At 55.4% G+C, this 17438-nt stretch overlaps 1 protein-coding gene across 10 annotated transcripts in view; it reads left to right on the forward strand.

The window, feature by feature from the left end:
* The window catches only part of CEP164 (centrosomal protein 164), an 80822-nt gene extending 63757 nt beyond the window's left edge, over window positions 1-17065 (forward strand). For 7 of the 10 annotated variants that reach the window (XM_047752219.1, XM_047752214.1, XM_047752215.1 and 4 more), the window contains 19 exons: window positions 756-956; window positions 5251-5382; window positions 5495-5711; window positions 6621-6698; window positions 6902-7033; window positions 7522-7644; window positions 8788-8931; window positions 9349-9432; window positions 9567-9635; window positions 9926-10080; window positions 10398-10524; window positions 10834-10898; window positions 11371-11557; window positions 12408-12515; window positions 13083-13197; window positions 13643-13972; window positions 14707-14773; window positions 15459-15581; window positions 15754-17065. In XM_047752219.1, the coding sequence (XP_047608175.1) occupies window positions 756-956; window positions 5251-5382; window positions 5495-5711; window positions 6621-6698; window positions 6902-7033; window positions 7522-7644; window positions 8788-8931; window positions 9349-9432; window positions 9567-9635; window positions 9926-10080; window positions 10398-10524; window positions 10834-10898; window positions 11371-11557; window positions 12408-12515; window positions 13083-13197; window positions 13643-13972; window positions 14707-14773; window positions 15459-15581; window positions 15754-15847 (2551 nt within the window). In that variant the 3' untranslated portion in view covers window positions 15848-17065. Of the gene's footprint in view, window positions 1-755; window positions 957-5250; window positions 5383-5494; window positions 5712-6620; window positions 6699-6901; window positions 7034-7521; window positions 7645-8787; window positions 8932-9348; window positions 9433-9566; window positions 9636-9925; window positions 10081-10397; window positions 10525-10833; window positions 10899-11370; window positions 11558-12407; window positions 12516-13082; window positions 13198-13642; window positions 13973-14706; window positions 14774-15458; window positions 15582-15749 lie in introns of all 10 variants that reach the window. The other 3 variants (XM_047752210.1, XM_047752211.1, XM_047752213.1) reach the window with 3 other exon arrangements.
* Window positions 17066-17438: the final 373 nt, after the last annotated feature.

The following is a 17438-nucleotide window of genomic DNA, read 5'->3' on the forward strand; positions in this document are numbered from 1 at the left end:
TCCCGATTAGGTCTGAATTTCTTTGACTCTTTTCCAAACATTGAATTCACTTGAAGCAGATGGAATTGTGGCCTCCTGGGGAGATGTGGAGCCTGGCATTCTGGTTGTGCCCTTGTTACTCCCTCTGGCTTAGGGAAGTCTCCCCCCTTGCTCCCTTGGCCGTGTGGGAGGAGGGTTTCCCATCCTTGGATTTTCACGGACTATTCCAGGTCTGGGGGCTAGGAGACATGCTATTGCTTCTCCTGCTGGCTCATAGGCAGTGACCTCTGTTCAGTTTGGGAGTCAGAGAGCAGCCTCTGGGGACTCCCCAAGCTGCTGGCATGAGCCTGAAGTAGCAGGCAGAGCCCTGGTGGGGAGATGGAAACAGGGCCATGAGCCCCTTGAGGGAGGAAACCACAAGGAACACAGCTTTGCTCTCTTTCTCCTGCTGCCAGCTCCCAAGCCACAGCTTGGGGTGTTCACCTTGAGCCACAGGCTGCTAGATCCCTGGAGAGCTTCCTGTGGGCCACCCTCCTTCCCAGGCTCTCGGGCCTTACATAGCCACAGTGGATCTTTCCTATGGAGCAAAGGCTGGCTTTGTCCTTGAGAGGTCAGCCTTGCTGCCTGGCCCTTGGGTGACCTGATTTGCCCTTAGGATTCCTGACTGCTGGCCCTCTGTGAGGGCTCCGTGCCTGAGGCTCTATAGCTGTGTAAACCCTGGTACTGAAGGTGGGTTGGATGTAAACCAAGTGAAATGCTGTTCCCCCCCTTGGCAGGCGATCTGCAGCCCCCCTGGAGCAGCACCCCAAGGTCTCCCTGAAGGCCATGGAAGAGGCAGTGGCCCAGGAACTCGAGCAAGATCAGAGGCAGCTCCTGGAGTCAAAGCAAGAGAAGATGCTGCAGCTGCGGGAGAAGCTATGGCAGGAGGAGGAGGAGGAGGCCCTCCAGCTTCGCCAGCAGAAAGAGAAGGCACTCAGGTCCTGCCCTCCCCTTAACTCAGCTGCCCGGGCCTCACTGGGACCTCCTCCTCCCACACTGGTGGCCACTGGGATGCCCGAGGCCCCTGCAGGCCTCCTGCTCAGTGGCCCGGGTAGAAATATGGCTTCCTGGCCAAGGGCCATGCCTTTCCTCTTCTGGGGAAGAAGTTGGGAGACATGATAATGATGGGAGTAGCTTGCATTTTTTGAGGTTACACTAGTCCATGTGCTTTGTATCTATTAATTCGTTTAGTCCTTGGAACGACACTTATGAGGCGTTGTTATCAACCTATTTTCTAGAATCTAATATAGGTGAAGTAACTGAGGCACAGAAAGGTTAAGTATTGTCCAAGGTATTGAGGCTCCTAAGTACCAGAGTCTGGAGTTCCTGTTGTGGCTCAGGGGGTTAAGAACCAGACATAGTGTCCACAAGGATGCAGGTTTGACCCCTGGCCTCGCTAAGTGGGCTAAGGATCCCACGTTGTTATAAGTTGTGGTGTAGGTCACAGATGTGGCTCAGATCCAGTGTTATTGTAATTGTGGTATATGCCCCATCTGCAGCTCCAGTTCAACCTTTAGCCTGGGGAACTTCCATGTGCTACAGGTGCGGCCCAAAAAAGAGAACAGAAAAAAAAAAAAGAGCAGCAGAGCCTGAATTAACCCAGGCAGCTTGTCTCCAGAGCATCGTCCTTTCTTTCTTTTTTTTTTTTTTGTCTTTTTGTCTTTTCTCGAGCTGCTCCCGTGGCATATGGAGGTTCCCAGGCTAGGGGTCTAAGCAGAGCTGTAGCCACCGGCCTATTCCAGAGCCACAGCAACGCAGGATCTGAGCTGCGTCTGTGACCTACACCACAGCTCATGGCAATGCCAGATACTTAACCCCCTGAGCGAGGCCAGGGATCGAACCCGCAACCTCGTGGTTCCTAGTCGGATTCATTAACCACTGCGCCATGATGGGAACTCCGCATTGTCCTTTCTTTTGGGAGTCAAGGCTGTGTTGGGACCTAGTGAGATCAGTAGGGACCACGTGATATGGTGTGAGATGCTTTTGCCTGGGACCCAGAAGTTTCTACTTGGGTTCCTACTCTTTGAGTAGCTGGCCGGGAGGTCCTAGACAAACAAGAAACTTAAGCCTGGGCTGGGCCTACATGTATATGATTGTGTGTGTGTATATATGCTAGAGCTAGAGCTTTATAGGAAAAAGCAGATCATGTCTGGCATACACAGAGTCACCAGGTCCCCTTTAATCTCTCTGCCATATTTAGTATTGGTTTTTACTCTTAAGAGTCTCTGTACAGTCCAGTATAGCTGCTGGGTCTCCTGCCATCGTCTCTGTGTTCCAGACAGGAAGAACAGGGACACTTTCTAGCTTGTTTTGTCTCTTTGAAGGTGCTTTCTTGGAAACTTTACTCAGTAATTTTTACCTATATCACTGGCCACCCCTGGTTGCAAAGGGTATCTGGAAAATGTAGTCGTTTAGGTGATCTGATAGAGCAAAGTCAGGGTTCCCTTAGTAAACAAAAATGGGAGAATGGATATTAATAAGCAATTTCTGTCACGTCCCAGGATAGGAAAGGTACTACAAAGAGATGTTAATATATTTCACTTACTGGGGATGTAAACTAAAGGCTAAATCTTGTCCTCTTGGACAGAACATCTGAAAGTGCTAGAGGCTTATGATTTTTATTTTTTTAAATTTTAAATTAAATTTTTTTTTTCTTTTTAGGGCCACACCCATGGCATGTGGAAGTTCCAAGGCTAGGGGTTGAATCTGAGCTGCAGCTGCTGGCCTATGTCACAGCCACAGCAATATAGAATGTAAGCCACATCTGCAACCTATGCCGCAGCTTGTAGCAACACCTGATCCTTAACCCACTGAGCAAGGCTAGGGATTGAACCTGTGTCCTCATGGATACTAGTCAGGTTCTTAACCCATTGAGCCACAATGGGAACTCCTAATTTTTAATAAATTTTTTTTAAATAAAAAAAATTAATTGGAGGGAGTTCCCGTTGTGGTGCAATGGAAATGAACCTGACTAGTATCCATGAGGATGTGGGTTTGATCCATATACATTCTTTTTTCAGACTCTTTTCCCATATAGGTTATTACAGAATATCGAGTAGATTTTCCTGTGCTATACAGTAGGTCCTTGTTATCTATTTTATATATAGTAGTGTGTATATGCAAACTCCTAATTTATCCCTCCCCGCCATGTTCCCCTTTGGTAACCATAAGTTTAATTTCAAAATCTGTGAGACTTATTTTTACATCATACATAGCACAGAGTGTATAAAATATTTATGCTTAATTTAGAGAAACTAACAGAAAACCGGCACCCGACCACCCAGAGCGTTGGAGACAGTCTCTCCCATTAGCTCAACATAGCATTTGCTGACCCAAGTTCCATCCTTCTGTCTCCCCTCCTGGTTTCTCTGCCAGGGAGCATCCCAAAGAACAGATCTTCTCCACAGCATCCTCCTCTTCCAGCCAACTGAAACTTGGGGCAGGGAGGCCCCCAAATGGTGCCACTCAGCTTCCCTCAAGAGGCAGTACCTAGGAGGAGTTCCTGCTGGTGTTCTCCTTCCGGCCACCAGGACCTGGCTGACTGTGCTTTCAGTCCCTCCCCAAACCCTTAGCTCTGGAGGGGTGTCCTGGAGGCCTCTTAGAACATGGTGAAAACCAGCCTGCCAAAAGGTCTGACTCAGGGCCTGAAACACAGTAGTTGCTCAATAGATGGTGGCTCTTGATTGGATTTTCAGTTGAAATCAGTATGGCGTCAGTGGTCTTGACCAAGTGGTTTCTCAGTGGGCAGTGCCTTGCCTGGCTGTCTTCAAAACTGTTTATCATGAGAACCCTGTTTCTGTTTATCTATGAGCCTTTCTGAGGGGTGGGGGTCCCCTCTCTGCTGGTAAACTTCCACTTGGTAGAAATTTCTGGAAGCCACAGCTGACCTTGTAGCAAATATTTCTTGAATGAGAAGGCAGGCGGGAAGACAGACAGGCTGACCTTTAGTTTCTTTAGTTACAAAATGGAGAGATTGAGTTTAGTTGTAAGATGAAGAGTGAGAGGTATACAGGTCTTAACCTCTAACGATGCTTCCAGCTCTACCATTCTGTGGTCCTATGTGTCAAATTTAGCCATGGGACAAAGGGAAAGGGCTTCTGGGACATTGAGAAGGAAGGATTTCTACCTAACGAAAATTTTCTGTCATCGTGGAATAAAGCAGTAGTACTGATAACTTGAAATAGAAAACAATCCTAAATCTTTCCTGGCTTTGGAATTCACGGCAGAAGCTCTTTCAAAGTCATCATCTTCTGAATTGTGTTTTTCTTAAGGCTCGAATTCCCCGAGTGTTCTGCTCGCAGCCTGTGGTCATGTGGGGCTGTGGGAGGAAGATGTGGTTCGCTTTAGCAGAGGATCTTCTGTTTGGGATGTGGCGGTTCCCATGGCTGGTCTGTAAATAAGGTGCCCCTCAGAGATAATCAAAGCTTGCTTATAGTTTGGGCCTGGGTGACCTTGTTCAGATTTGATGAACGTTCATTGAGTACCTACTTCCTATGTTACTCTGGCTATAAGGGGCTTTAAGACAAGATTCTTTCTCTGGAGAAGCTCCCAGACTTGTAAAGAAAACATGTACAAAAGATGAGTTCTGATGCGGTGTGAGGCATGGCCCAGAGTGGCATGGATAAGAAAGGTCCTCATGTGAAGCGTGATGGGAACAGAAGGGTAATTGATGACCTCAGAGGGAGCTGGAAAGACTTCTCTGGAGAGGAGGGAGCTGGGTGTCTAACAGGGAACATGGATGGATTCGTCAGTAGAAAAGGGGATTCTAGGCCGGGGAACCAACGTGAAGGCCAGGAGACAGGGACGAGTATGGTGGGATTGAGGGGTGGTGGCTCATGTGACATGGCTGGAGCAGATTCTGTTGGTTGGGGAGTGAAAGGGTCCAGAACCAGAGCTGGCTTGGGGTCAGGCTGGATCCAACCTTGAGTGAATGCCATGCTGAGCTGAACCTGGAGGCAGAGGGCAGCCTCCAGAAAAAGTGCTCTTCTGGGATCTGGGAGCCCGTGGCAAAGGGCCACTTCCTGTGACAAAGGGCTGGTGGAATCCACAGCCCCTCTTATCCTGGGAGGCATTAAAGGGGGACAGCAGGAGCCAGAGGCTGGGGTTAGACTGCCTTTAAGGCTGAGGAAGCTTCACAGGCGGGTTATGGGCTTTTGGAGGCGGGGAGCCAGGCACTGCATAGAAGAAGGAAGATCTTGTGGTTCTGCCAGCGACCCTGCCTCTCCTTTGTAGTTCCCTGAAGGAGCAGCTGCAGAGGGCCACTGAGGAAGAGGAGACGCGCATGAGAGAGCAGCAAAGCCAGAAGCTGTCCCAGCTCCGGGCCCAAGTGCAGTCCAGTGCAGAAGCCGATGAGGACAAAATTAGGTGAGGGTGCCAGTGGGCTGCCCGCCCTGTGGACCCCACCCCCCCACCGCCAGCCCCCCTTCCCCTCCAGCCCTGAGTGTCCAGGCCCATCCCCGTCGCCTTGTCTGCCCAGGGCCGAGCACGAGGCTTCCCTGAAGAGGCTGAGAGAAGAGTTGGAGTCTCTACAGAAAGCAGAGAGGGCCAGCTTGGAGCAGAGAAACAGGCAGACGCTGGAGAAGCTCAGGGAGGAGCTGGAGGCTTCAGAAAAGAGAGAACAGGCCGCCCTGAATGCGGAGAAGGAGCGGGCCTTGCGGCAGCTGAGACAGCAACTGGAAGGGGAGAGGAAAGAAGTGAGCTGGCAGACTGGGACCCCTGCCCCCCCCATGTGCCCCTGGCCTCCGGAGGGGCTGGGCGCCCAGGACAAAGAGGCAACCTTGGGGGTGCAGGGTGGGGAGCCAGGTGGACAGCGGTGCCGAGATGGTGGGCTGGCTGTCCAGGGCTGTTACCTGTGTAGACAGGTCTGGGGCAGACGCTGCTCTGGTCTTCACGGCAGAGGGGAGGGCACTGCAGGGTCCAGAGGCTGCCGGGTGTTGTCACCAGTAGGGAAGAAGTTTGAGGGGAAAGGGCTTGTGGAGTCGGGAAGATTGCACGGCTGCAAGAACTTGGATCAGAGGTTTTGAGGCCAAGGCGCCCAGCCCCTGAGCCTGCCTCAGAGGGAGCGGTTAGCACCCTCAGAGGAGATTTGCTCCTTTGTCTCAGTCGCTGTCCTTCCCATCCAAGGGTCTGTCTCTAGGTAGGAGACTGAAGTAAGAGGCCACGGGGCACTTTGGTTTGCGCCTGGCAGTGGCTGGAGCTTCAGCTCTCGGACCTTGAGCACCTGCAGCCAGGCGGGGGCAGGTCCTTGTACTGCAGCGCTCAGGGAGGCCGTGCTGAGACCTCCGGGCCTCCCCTCGCGCTTATCCATAGGCAGGAGTGTTGCCTGGACGTGGCCCGGCCCGGCCAGAGGCAGGGGGCTGGAAGCCGTGACCGAGGCTGGCTGACAGACGCCTCCACTCCGGGATCATGTCCGTGTTCATTTCGTAGTTACAGACTTGAGGCCCTGAGTTGTTTCAGAGGAGCAAAGACGTGCTTGCGGTTCCCCTTGGCCCCTTTGCTTGAGGGTCGTTGAGGGCGGCGGCTCTTCCTGGCTGTGCCTCGCCCCAGCGGGGGAGCCCGCCGGCCTGCCCGGGCCCTTCACAGGGCCCCTCGTTGTGCCCCAGGCGTTGGCGGCGCTGGAGAGGGAGCACAGGGAGGAGCTGGAGCGGCTCTCCGCCTCGCTGGAGGCCAAGCACGGAGAGGTGAGGTGTGCGGCGCGGTCCCCAGGCGAGAGCCTCGCATCCGCTTCACGGCTGGGCTGGTCGGGGTGGGGGGGCGGGGAGAACTCACTCCATCCTGGAGCGAGGGGGGGGGCGGGGCGATCTGCTCCCCGGGAAGCGGGACCCCACGGCCGCTCTGCCGTGCCCTCTGAGGCGCATGCTCCCCGGTGCTGGCGCCTGCTCAGGTGGTCTCCAGCCTCCAGAAGAAGATGGAGGAAGCTCAGCAGAAAGAGAAGGCCCAGCTGCAGGAGAGCTGGGGCCGGGCAGAGCAGAGAGCTCATCGGAAGGCTCACCAGGTGCTTGAGTATGAGCAAGAGGTGAGGGCTGGTCTGCTCCTTTGCCCCCCTGGACCCGTCGTGGATGCTCTGACCGTCCACTGAGCCATCCTGGCCCAAGGGTCCGCTGCTTTGCTTTGGGTGGCTGAGCTGATGGTCAGGACTTCTGGGTCCTTTTTTTTTTTTTTTTTTTTAAATTGTTGTGCCCGCAGCCTATGGAAGTTCCCGGGCCAGGGATTGAACCTCAACCGCAGCTGTGACCTATTCCACAACTGAGGCCATGCTGGATCCTTTACCTCAGGGTCCATCTTTATGCCTTTGTTCCCTGGAGGCCCAGTGCTTTTTCACCCTGTGCCCTATACGTGAGGTGGGGGGAGGGTATGGCAGGGTGTATGTCACGTGTTGTATGTATGTGTGTGTGAATTGTACTGGGGGGGGCGGATGTCTGTATGAGCCCTTCAGCTGCTTCAGTCCTGGGTGCCACTCCACCCTCAGTCCTGCATGTCGCATCCCTGCCACTTGCCCTGCAGCTCAGTGACCTCCTGAGAGAGAAACGCCAGAAGGTGGAGAAGGAGCATGAGAGGAGGATGGACAAGATGAAGGAGGAGCACCAGCAAGTGGTGGCTGAGGCCAGAGAGCAGTACGAAGCTGAGGTGACTTGGACGTGTGCCCTGGCGTGTGCACACACGCACACCCCCCTCACACACCCACCCTCACCCTCACACATCCACCCTCACCCTCACACACCCTCCAGGGTCCTTCCTAGCTGGCTGGAGGGCCTGGGAAGGGGGCGAGCCGTGGTCAGGGATGGTGGGAGGCTTTCTTCCTTGACCCCCTGCAGGGGTGAAATCATGTTTTGCTTTTTTCACTGAAGCTAAATTAGGTGAGGAGTGATTTCCCCCATCAGCAGGCTGCACGTCTCTCTTATATTAATAATAGGCGAGGGGTATTTAGCTTGTAATGTGTGCCACACACTGTCCCAAGCTTTTTACGTATATTAACTCACTTAGTACGTACCCCCCAAAGGGTGTCCTGAGGGCTGTCATTTTCTCATTTTAAAAATGAGAGAACTGAGACTTGAGAATTGTAAGCCACTCTCCCAAGCCCATCTTGGCTAGTAAGTAGAGGAGCTAGGGTTCATGCCAGACTGTCTTTTCAGTTTTAACACCGTGCTGTCAGGTTAATGGAAATCCCAGAACACCTGGCAGGAGTGAACCAATATTTAAATGTTATTTGCCCTTCTTCAGCCTTTTGCCCTCAATGGGAAAGTTCAGTGACTTAAGTGGACTCACGCCGGCTTGCTCACTTTGGTGGTGAATGATGGGGACAGCTGGTACCCGACTTTAGTTCTGAGCGGGGCCTCTGCCACTGTCTTTAGGCTACTGCTCCCAAAACTGGAACCAGTATCCCAGACTCTGTGTAGTTTTGCCCCGGGCAGAAAGGGCGGGCTGGGGTGAGGTGGAGTTGACTCCTTTCCCAAACCAGTTCTGCCTGTGCTGAAGCAGAGTGATCATTTAATAATGGCCTCTCTTCTGTTAAGGAAGGAGGGCTGTACGGGCAAGGGCAGGGGGAGAGGCAGGCTCCCACCTGGGATTTCTCAGGACTTTCTGACCAGCATCTGCTTCAGTGGTAGGAGGGGCGCCGTCCTTGGGAGCTCCTGCTCTTCTCCAAGAGCTGGCCTTAGAGGGGCTAATGAGGTCCCTGATCTGACTGACCCGAGGCTGCAGGCTGAGGGTGTGTGGGGGGCTGGGAGGGGCTGCTGCGGTTTCCCATGGCTGGCTCTACCCTCTCTGCAGGAGAGGAAGCAGCGGGCTGAACTCCTGGGGCACCTGACAGGAGAGCTGGAGCGCCTGCGCAGGGCCCATGAGCGGGAGCTGGAGATAGTGCGCCAGGAGCAGGACCGGCAGCTCGAGGACCTGCGGCGAAGGCACCGGGAACAGGTAGGGGCTCCGGACGATCGCTTGGGGCCCACCTGCTCCAGCACCTCCACCCAGGGTAGAAAGGTGCTGGGGACATGCACTGTGGCAGTAGCACGATAGAGCCGATGGCTTAGGAGGTAGGGGTGTCTCACCAGCCATCCCTAAGCCAGGGCATCTTTGTTCCTTTGTTTTCTGGGCCAGGGAGCATCCCCAGGCCTGGAAGAGGAGGTCACCCCTCCAGGGCCTTGAGGCTGGTGCCTTTGTCTCTTCCCTCCTCCACCCCCTCCTGAAACAAACTTGCCGTGAGCAAGTGCAGGAACCTAGCCCAGCTGGAGCATGTGGTGTGGTGTGCCAGGTCCTGAACCCCTCCTGCCCCTCAGCTCGTGCCTGTGCTCTGGCTGCATACACATCATTCTCTCCACTTGCACATCTGTGCAGGAAAGGAAACTCCAAGATTTAGAGGTGGAACTTGAAACCAGAACCAAGGATGTCAAGGCCAGATTGGCTCAGCTGGATGTTCAGGTGCAGGAGTGGGGGCAGAGGATGGGTACCCTCGACCTTGGAGTCAGCTCCCCTGGGAGAGGATGGGCTTTCTTGCCTCTTAGACCTGGGCCTTGGACACGGCCTAGCAGTCCAGTCCTTTCCTTCCGCCGCAGGAGGCATCTGCCCGAAAGGAGAAGCAGCAGCTCCTCGATGTGCAGAGGCAGGTTGCACTGGAGAGTGAGGTTGGTCTGCTTCCCCCATCCTCCCTCCGCTGTCTCCCCATTCCCTTTCCTTCCACCCCCAACCCACACTCTGCTGGCCAGTATTCCCCCAATAGTACCCTGTGTGGGCCCAGCTCCGGTGCCCCAGGGGGTGGGTCTGTCCTGGGGCACGGAGTCTGCACCTCCTGACGCAGACACAGCTTTCGGTGGGCCTGGTTCCACCCTCTGGCGCTCTTCCCACCTCTGTGTCATCTGGTGTGGCAGGCCTACCCTCTGTCTCCGGGTCCTTCTATCTTTCCTTCTGCCCCCAGGAAGCCACAGCCACCCATCAGCACCTGGAGGAGGCAAAGAGGGAACACACCCATCTGTTCGAGTCAAACCGGCAGCTCCGAAAAATTCTCGATGAGCTTCAGGCCCGCAAGTTGGACCTGGAGTCCCAGGTGGATCGGCTGCAGAAGCACGTCAGGTGGCCTGTACCCTTGCACTTAGCCACCCCTCCTGCCTCTCACCTGCCCGCTGACCTCTGCTGTTCATGGCCCAGTTCCCAGGCAGAGGTGGAGCCTGGTGGAGGGCTGCATTTTGTGGGGAGTAGGGGGTGTTAAGAGGCTGTGAATGGCAGGGGGTCCCTGGTTCTACCATTTACACCCCAGCCCTGCTTCGGGGTTTCTGACCGGAGTGAAGGGATGGAAGTGGTCCCTCTTCCCCGGGAGCCCTGACGGTGCAGCCTGGCCTGCTTCAGTGTGGGACCCTGCCTCACACCATCCCCCCTGTTCCCCACCACAGCGACCTGGAGGCCAAAGTTCAGAGGAAGCAGGACTTGTTGAAGGAGCTGGCCTTAGAGGAGAGTAATGCTTCCCCACAGTTGGAGCCCGACCTCCGCATTGAGGACCTGAGGAAATCCCTTGGGCCGGTGAGCTTCCCTGTGCCTTGGTAGGATCAAAGTGGCTGGGCTTGGGCAGGGCTCCAGGAGGCGGAGTGGGGTGTGGGGCCCCAGGAAGAGTCCTCACTCTATTCTGCATAGGGCCTGAGCATCATTCTTCTTAGCCTGCCTAGTCCCTCTTCTCCCTCAGCCAAGTTATATCTGTAAGTGAACAGTGCCTAGTGGCTGGTAATACTATTTCTGTGTCTGGGCCACTAGGAGGGGCTTCAGGGTTCTTGGAGCCTGTACTGTATCTGATGTTGTTACATTCAGTGGGTCTTTTCTACTGTGTGTCCTCAGAACCAGACTAAAGCGTTATCCTTTTCCTTCTGCCAGAGCAAGGAGACCGGCTTGTCCTTGGACAGGTGAGTTCCAATAAGCTGTCTTATTTTGGGTTGAGAGTGTCAGGAGCAGATAAGTGAGTGCCTACATCACAGCGTCGGGTGGACAGAAGTGTGACAGCAGTTCCCAGTGGGGCCTGGTTAAGGGAAGGGGGCCTGGGGGACTGAAGAATCTTCTCTGATAAGCCAAGGTGCCCATGGTGATCACTGACACAGCACCTTGGCATCCGCTGCCCTCCGCCTGAGGGTTGGGCTGAGGGGATTGTCTAGGCTCTGGAGGCTCCAGCGCCATCCCTTTCAGTGTCAGGGTGGGAGGACTCAGTGCAGCAGGCCCTGCACCGTGGTAGCGAGTGGCAGCCTCCCCTTGCTCTGTCTGGCCCCAGGCTCATAGTCTGGGCTCAGGATGGGCATCTGCTGGGGTCGTGGTTATGACTTACACAAGGGTTCTGAGTGTGTGTTTCCCCTCCACCCCCCTGCCCTGGCCTTTTCCCCTCAGCTTCCAGCACTACCTCTCTGCCGAGGGGCTGGCCCTCCGCAGCGCCAAGGAGTTCCTGGTGCGGCAGACGCGCTCCATGCGGAGGCGGCAGACGGCTCTGAAGGCCGCACAGCAGCACTGGCACCATGAGCTGGCCAGCGCTCAGGAGGCAGCCAAAGACCCGGCAGGCACCATGGCCCTGGAGGAGGTCAGGAGCCCAGGGGAGGCCTGGGACAGCTGGCAGCACACCCTCAGCTGATCATTCTGGGGACTCAGGGTCACGAAGGCTCTAGAGTCACTGGACAAATCCAGGGAGACAGGACAGGAGATGTGTCCCCGTGAGGATGGAAGCACCTTACCTTTCGCCGGTGATGCAGCCAGTGAGCTTTCTCTAATAAGAAGTCATTAGGTCCTCACCATACCTGTGGGTGATGTGCCGAGTAGGAGCAGTAGTAGTCCCTCCCTGGGTGAGGAGGACAGCAGTTCCCGTGGCTTGTCCGTATTCCCTCCCACTCGGCATAAGCCTGAGTTACTGCTCTGATTTCCTCTTCTGATACCCTCGTCTGCAATGAAGAGGCAGACTTGGTGTTCATTATTAGCAGGGTCACAGATGTCTCTGCCATTTGAGGGTCTTGGCAGAAGATCTTGTCTGGTCCCTTAGAATTCTGATGGTGCTCAGAGCTGGTGAGGGAGCTCGGGTCCCGTGGCGGCTGAGGCTCAGGGACGGCAGAGGGTGGCCTTCCCTGTCTTTGCTCTGCTGGGGCCCTGCTGATGACGTGGTAGTAATGGTAGTTGGAACAGTGATACTGTTAGCCATTGGGTTAACAGTAACCATTTGAGAATTTCCTAGGTGTGAGCTTAGTGCTCGGCCTGTGGCATGTGCCATCTCATCTACTTCCCAAGACCATATAAAAAGGAGTATTTCTTTTTTGGATGACTATCCAGACTAAGAGCTAAGTCATTTGTTCAAGATCACCCACCCGGCAGGGCAGAGCAGGGCCTCCGGTGTCTGTGTGGTTTGTCACCGTCCTTGTCCTTCCCTGTCTCCCTGGCTGCAGGAGACCAGGCACCTGGATGAGATGAGGTCGGCCGTGCGGAAGGGCCATGACCTGCTGAAGAAGAAGGAGGAGAAGCTGCATCAGCTGGAGTCGTCTCTCCGGGAGGAGGTGCAAGCCCAGAGTGGCTGCGGCCTTCCCCTCTGTTCCTGGGATTCTGGTCCAGTGTCAGGCAGCTGGGCCTCTAGGGCCCAGGACTGTCCGTGGGCTTAGGGCTTCTGGGCTGATGAAGAGGGGGGCGGCTTCAGCTTTGAGTTTGTTGAACGCGTCTGGGGGTTGGATATCTGTGCCAAGGGGGCCTGAGCTGACCTGAAACCTCTTGCTGAAGATTCTTGGAGAGGACTGGCTCTGGCCCTGGGTGTCTGAGGAGAGTCAGGAAGAGGCTTCTAGAAGGTTCCCTCCCTTCCCTGTGGCCTGGCAGACTTTCCCCTGGGTGCACTCCGGGGACGGTCACAGTGGGGAGTGCTTCCTGTGGGGGTCCTGGCGGCCCTGTTGCCTCTAGCTTTGGCGGCTGAGTTCTCTTAGTCTTGCCTTCAAGACAGCCTCTATGACGTGCCTCCCCCAGAACTTTGGGTCTGAAGAGCCTACCTACCAAGTCCTAGGTCCTCATGTGTCATGAGGGCAACGGGCAGAAGCAGAAGGCAAGTGCCAGGCCTCACTGCTGCTTCTACATGCCAGGCTGCAGATGAGGACACGCTGAGAGGAACCCCGGCCAAGAAAGTGGTAACCTTTGACCTCAGCGACCTGGAAGACGGGAGCAGTGAGAGTTCCGAATCTTGCTCCCTGCCTGGCCGTGAGTGGTAGGGGAGGGCCCAGGATCACGTGGGGAAGGGAGGTGCAGCCCCCTTGCTTCCGTCCTGCAGCGGTGAGGCTCTCGGGGCTGGTACCTCAGGTCCAGGTATCAGCAGGAGTGGAGCCCTCTGGGTGGCAGCACACAGGGCCGAGGGGCTCGTGAAACCTGAGGCACAGAGCACTCATGGTGAGAACAGCATCCCCCTTACGCTGCTTCCCGTAGCGCCCGCTAGGAGACTTCTCCATCTGCCATACTGGCCTGCTCTTGCCCTGGAGAGGCCCCCCCTCTCATGGTCAGCTTCCCATCTGGAACACAGAAGCCCTGGGCCTTTTGGCTGGAGGAAGGAGGGTGGGGGCCCAGTAGGATGAGTAGTGCCAGCTGGGCCTACACCCTTCCAGGGCCCCGAACCTGAGTCCTGCCCTAACCTCTGCCTCTTCTCTTTCAGCCGGCCTGACCCCGCGTCCCACCCTCCCTAACAAGATCCACTACCTGAGCAGCTCCCTGCAGCAGATCAGCAGCCAGCTCAATGGTGTCCTCAGTGTGCTGGGCAGCCTCGACCCCGAGTCGCCACTGCCTGTGCCACTCTCAGCCCAGGCCTCCAGGGGCACCTCCGTCCCCTCCTCCCCCTCCCTGGCCCGGGTCTCAGCCTCGCCCCTGGCTCCACCCACGCCCACCCAATGGGCCTGGGACCCGGGGCTGGGCCCCAGGCTCTCCTGCTCTGTGGCTCAGTCTGTGGACGACTTCTTGGTGGAGAAGTGGCGCAAGTATTTTCCGAGTAAGCCTCCCTCTGGGCCATGCACTGATCTGGGCTCAGCCTTCCTCCTCTGCCCACCCCTTTCCCCCTGCTTTGGCATGGCCCCTTGACTCTGTGGGTCCCTGGGAAGAAGCCCTTGCTGTTGGCCCAGTGGTGGGAGGCCCTATGGATCATGGTGTTTTACCTGATGAAGCCTTTATCATGGATCCTAGAGTTCAGCAGAACCTAAAATCTCACTCTTGTCATTGTCACAATTGCTGCCATCTTTGTGTTAAATTATGTGCCAGGCCTTTTTATATATATATGGTTTTTCATTTAGTCCTTGTAATAACCCTCTGAGGCTGTAATATTTATCCCCACTTTACAGATGGGGAAACAGATTCCAGGGTACCCAGGGAGTGAGTAGCAGACTGGGCTTTGACGCCATGTCTCTGTGATACCAGGGTTCTGCTTGCAACCCCTTGGCTGTATGTGGCCTCCCTCCTGGTCTTATAGCCCTGCTAAGGAATGTGAAAAGCCATAAAAACAGTTATCTGATGGGAAAAATGACATCTCCTGAAAAGTAATTTAAGTTTTAGAAATAGGACAGTTCTTGTCTGTCTGCTGTTTTTCACCTCCAGCCTCAGAAGCTTTTTCTGTTTTTGTGCTGGGGGCACTGCCTTGCAGTTTCTGGGGGGAGGCAGGAGGTGGCTGGCTGGGGTCTGGCCCAGCTGAACCACTGCCCATTTCTGAACGATTTCCTCCCACTTTCCCAGCTGGCATCCCGTCCCTCAGCACTGGCCCCGCCCACCTGGAGAACAGGCTGGGGTATGTGTCTGCCAGGTAAGCCTCCCTAGGGGTGGAGTCCCAGTGCCCCTCCACCACCAAAGAGGAGTCTAAACCCCCAAGGTCCCAGTCAGGGCCAGGCTGGCCTTACCTGGACCAGGCCTGTGAGGGAGCTGCCCTGTGGCACCTCAGGGAGAAATCAGCTCCTGGTGGGAAGCTGCCACTTCCAGCCCTGGAGTGTGGCCTTTGTCTCCGCCCCTGACCTCTTTGTTTGCTTCACACGGCTCCCTTCTTCCCCCAGGCCCGCTGAGCAACATCTGGAGTGGGAGGGAGATACCCTGTGGGGGGGACAGATGGGCAATCATTTAAACCTGTATTATGTTCCCATTCATCTTCTTCCTTGCCAAGTGCACTCCCCCCCCCCCACCAATGTATCTGTGCTGGCCCCCAGTCCTAAGTACAGCTCTGCTTACCCTTCGGCCAACGTGGGAGCTGATGCTGGAAAGGCGTTTGAGTGGATAGCGAGGAAAGCTTTTTCTGAGGAGATGAGCCAGGAACAGGCAGATGTGGGAGCCTTGATGTCAGGAGCATTCATCTGGGGTTGGGATGGAGGGGTCCGTCCCCTCCCTTTGGGGAACGATACTCATCATCCCTGAGGAGTCCTTCATCCCAGAGGGTCCTTCGTGCCTTGCTCAAGGGATCCCCTTCCTCCTGCACTCCTGCTTCCTCTCCCCTCCCCCAGTGAGCAGCTCCGCCTCCTGCAGCGCCCCCACTCCCAAGTCCCCAACCTGGGCAGCACCAACTTCCAGGACATGCTTGAGGCTAACCGAAAGTGGCTAGAACATTACAAGGAAGACCCCAAGTTGTATCCTTTTAGCTGCTTCCCCAACTCCAGTCCCGTCTTCCTGTAACTGCCAGGGTAGCGGGGCTGTCTTGTGTGTGGGCCCTGGGGAGTCCAAAGACGACCTCGTTTGGCCTTTGACCCTTCCCTAGCCCTGCTCAGCTGACTGCAGAGTTTTCCTTTACCTTGTGGCCAGACATCTCTTCTCCTCAGTGCCCAGGCCGACAGCTGGTTCCAGCCTCCTGCAGCTGGGCCTGGATGAGAACAGACTGAAGGTGTATCGCTACTGAGGCCCTGTGCTGCCGGCAGGCAGCCTGGCCTCTCCTGCACCCAAACCACGTGCCCGAGGCACTGCCTGCACTTTACTCCCTCTGAAAAGCATCCTCCTGTCCCCCCCTTTGCTGCTCATCTCACTCTGAATGTAGAGGAACGACAGGGGCCCGGGGAAAAGGGATGGCATGACTGGAATCAGCTGCCCCCAAGACCATGTAGCATAGCTCAGGCTGCCCCGGGGACTTTGTGAACTCCTGGCAACTCGGACCTGCGGTGGGGGGGACAGGGCGCCTTTAGGAGGCAGCGGCAGTGGCACGGAGGAGCTGCCTACTGAGGCCAGGGGACTCCCTCGGAAGCAGAGTTGGGCTCTTGGACTTGCAGGGCCTGCTCAGGACTCTCAAGGTCTAGTGGGACCTTGGGTGTGGTCCTTAATTCGCCAGAACAGAGGCCCCCAGCTGGAGGACCAGGCCCTGTCTTTTCAATACCTCAGCATTTTTCTTTTTCTAATGTCCCCTTCCTTGAGCGCTCTGTCTCTCCTATCTCAGGATTGGGCCCAGAGTTCTGCGGGAGGTTGCTGGAGGCAGGCCAGGAAGTCTTGCCACCTGTCTGCTGGCCCTGGGCTGTCCTCAGGGGCACTCCCTCCCCTGCTATATTCTCAGGGCTCGAGTACCCAACTCTCAGGAAGCCAACAAGCCGTAGGAAGACTGGGACAGCCTCTGGTTCCCTTCTTGGCCCACCTTGGGGGTGTTCTTGGGTTGTTTCCATGGATCTTTGCTACCCCCACCCCATCCCCCTGCCACCCCTTCTTGGAACCTGTTCTGAAGGAGGTGAGGGACTGGGCCTGGCTTGGCGGGACGGGATCTTGTGCCAGTTGGAGCCATTCTGGCACAGCACCCTGCCGCCCCACTTCCCATCACCAGGCTCCTGAGGAGACTTGCAGGGGATGTCCAATATCTATCCCGTTGTTTAAATAAAATGCCCCCATTTTTCTTGTCTTGAAAGCTGTGGGCTTGCCCCTGCCTCTTCAGTGCATAGAAGCCACCTCTCCAGAAGCCCTTGTTTCTTTGCCATGGATCCAGTTGGCTTGTTTACCCCTCAGATACTTTTTTGATATCAGTCCACCACATAGAAGGTCCGTTTTGTTATTTGGTTCATCCTAATGTGTTACAACCGACTCCGGTGACAATCCTGTGTTTTCTACATCAATTAAATCTCTGCAGGTCCATTTGCTACAAGGCAGTTGTTTGAAGGTGTCTTTTTTTTTTTTTTTTGTCTTTTTAGGGCCGCACCCATGGAGGTTCCCAGGCTAGGGGTCGAATTGGAGCTGTAGTCGCTGGCCTACATCACAACTCACGTCAATGCTGGATGCTTAACTCACTGAGCAAGGCCAGGGGTCAAACCTGCATCCTTATGGATGCTAGTCAGATTCATTTCCACTGAGCCACCATGGGGACTCCAAGGTGTCTCCTTTTTGAAGGCCTTTGCCTTCTCCTTAAGAATATAGAGGGAGGGAAATTAATATTCACAGAGCACCTAGGGATTGGATCTAATCATCACAACAAACGTGACACAGTTTTGCTTCCATTTCTGTGGATGCAAAAACCAAAG

Source organism: Phacochoerus africanus, chromosome 11 (assembly GCF_016906955.1).
Source record: "Phacochoerus africanus isolate WHEZ1 chromosome 11, ROS_Pafr_v1, whole genome shotgun sequence".
Taxonomy (NCBI): Eukaryota; Metazoa; Chordata; class Mammalia; order Artiodactyla; family Suidae; genus Phacochoerus; species Phacochoerus africanus.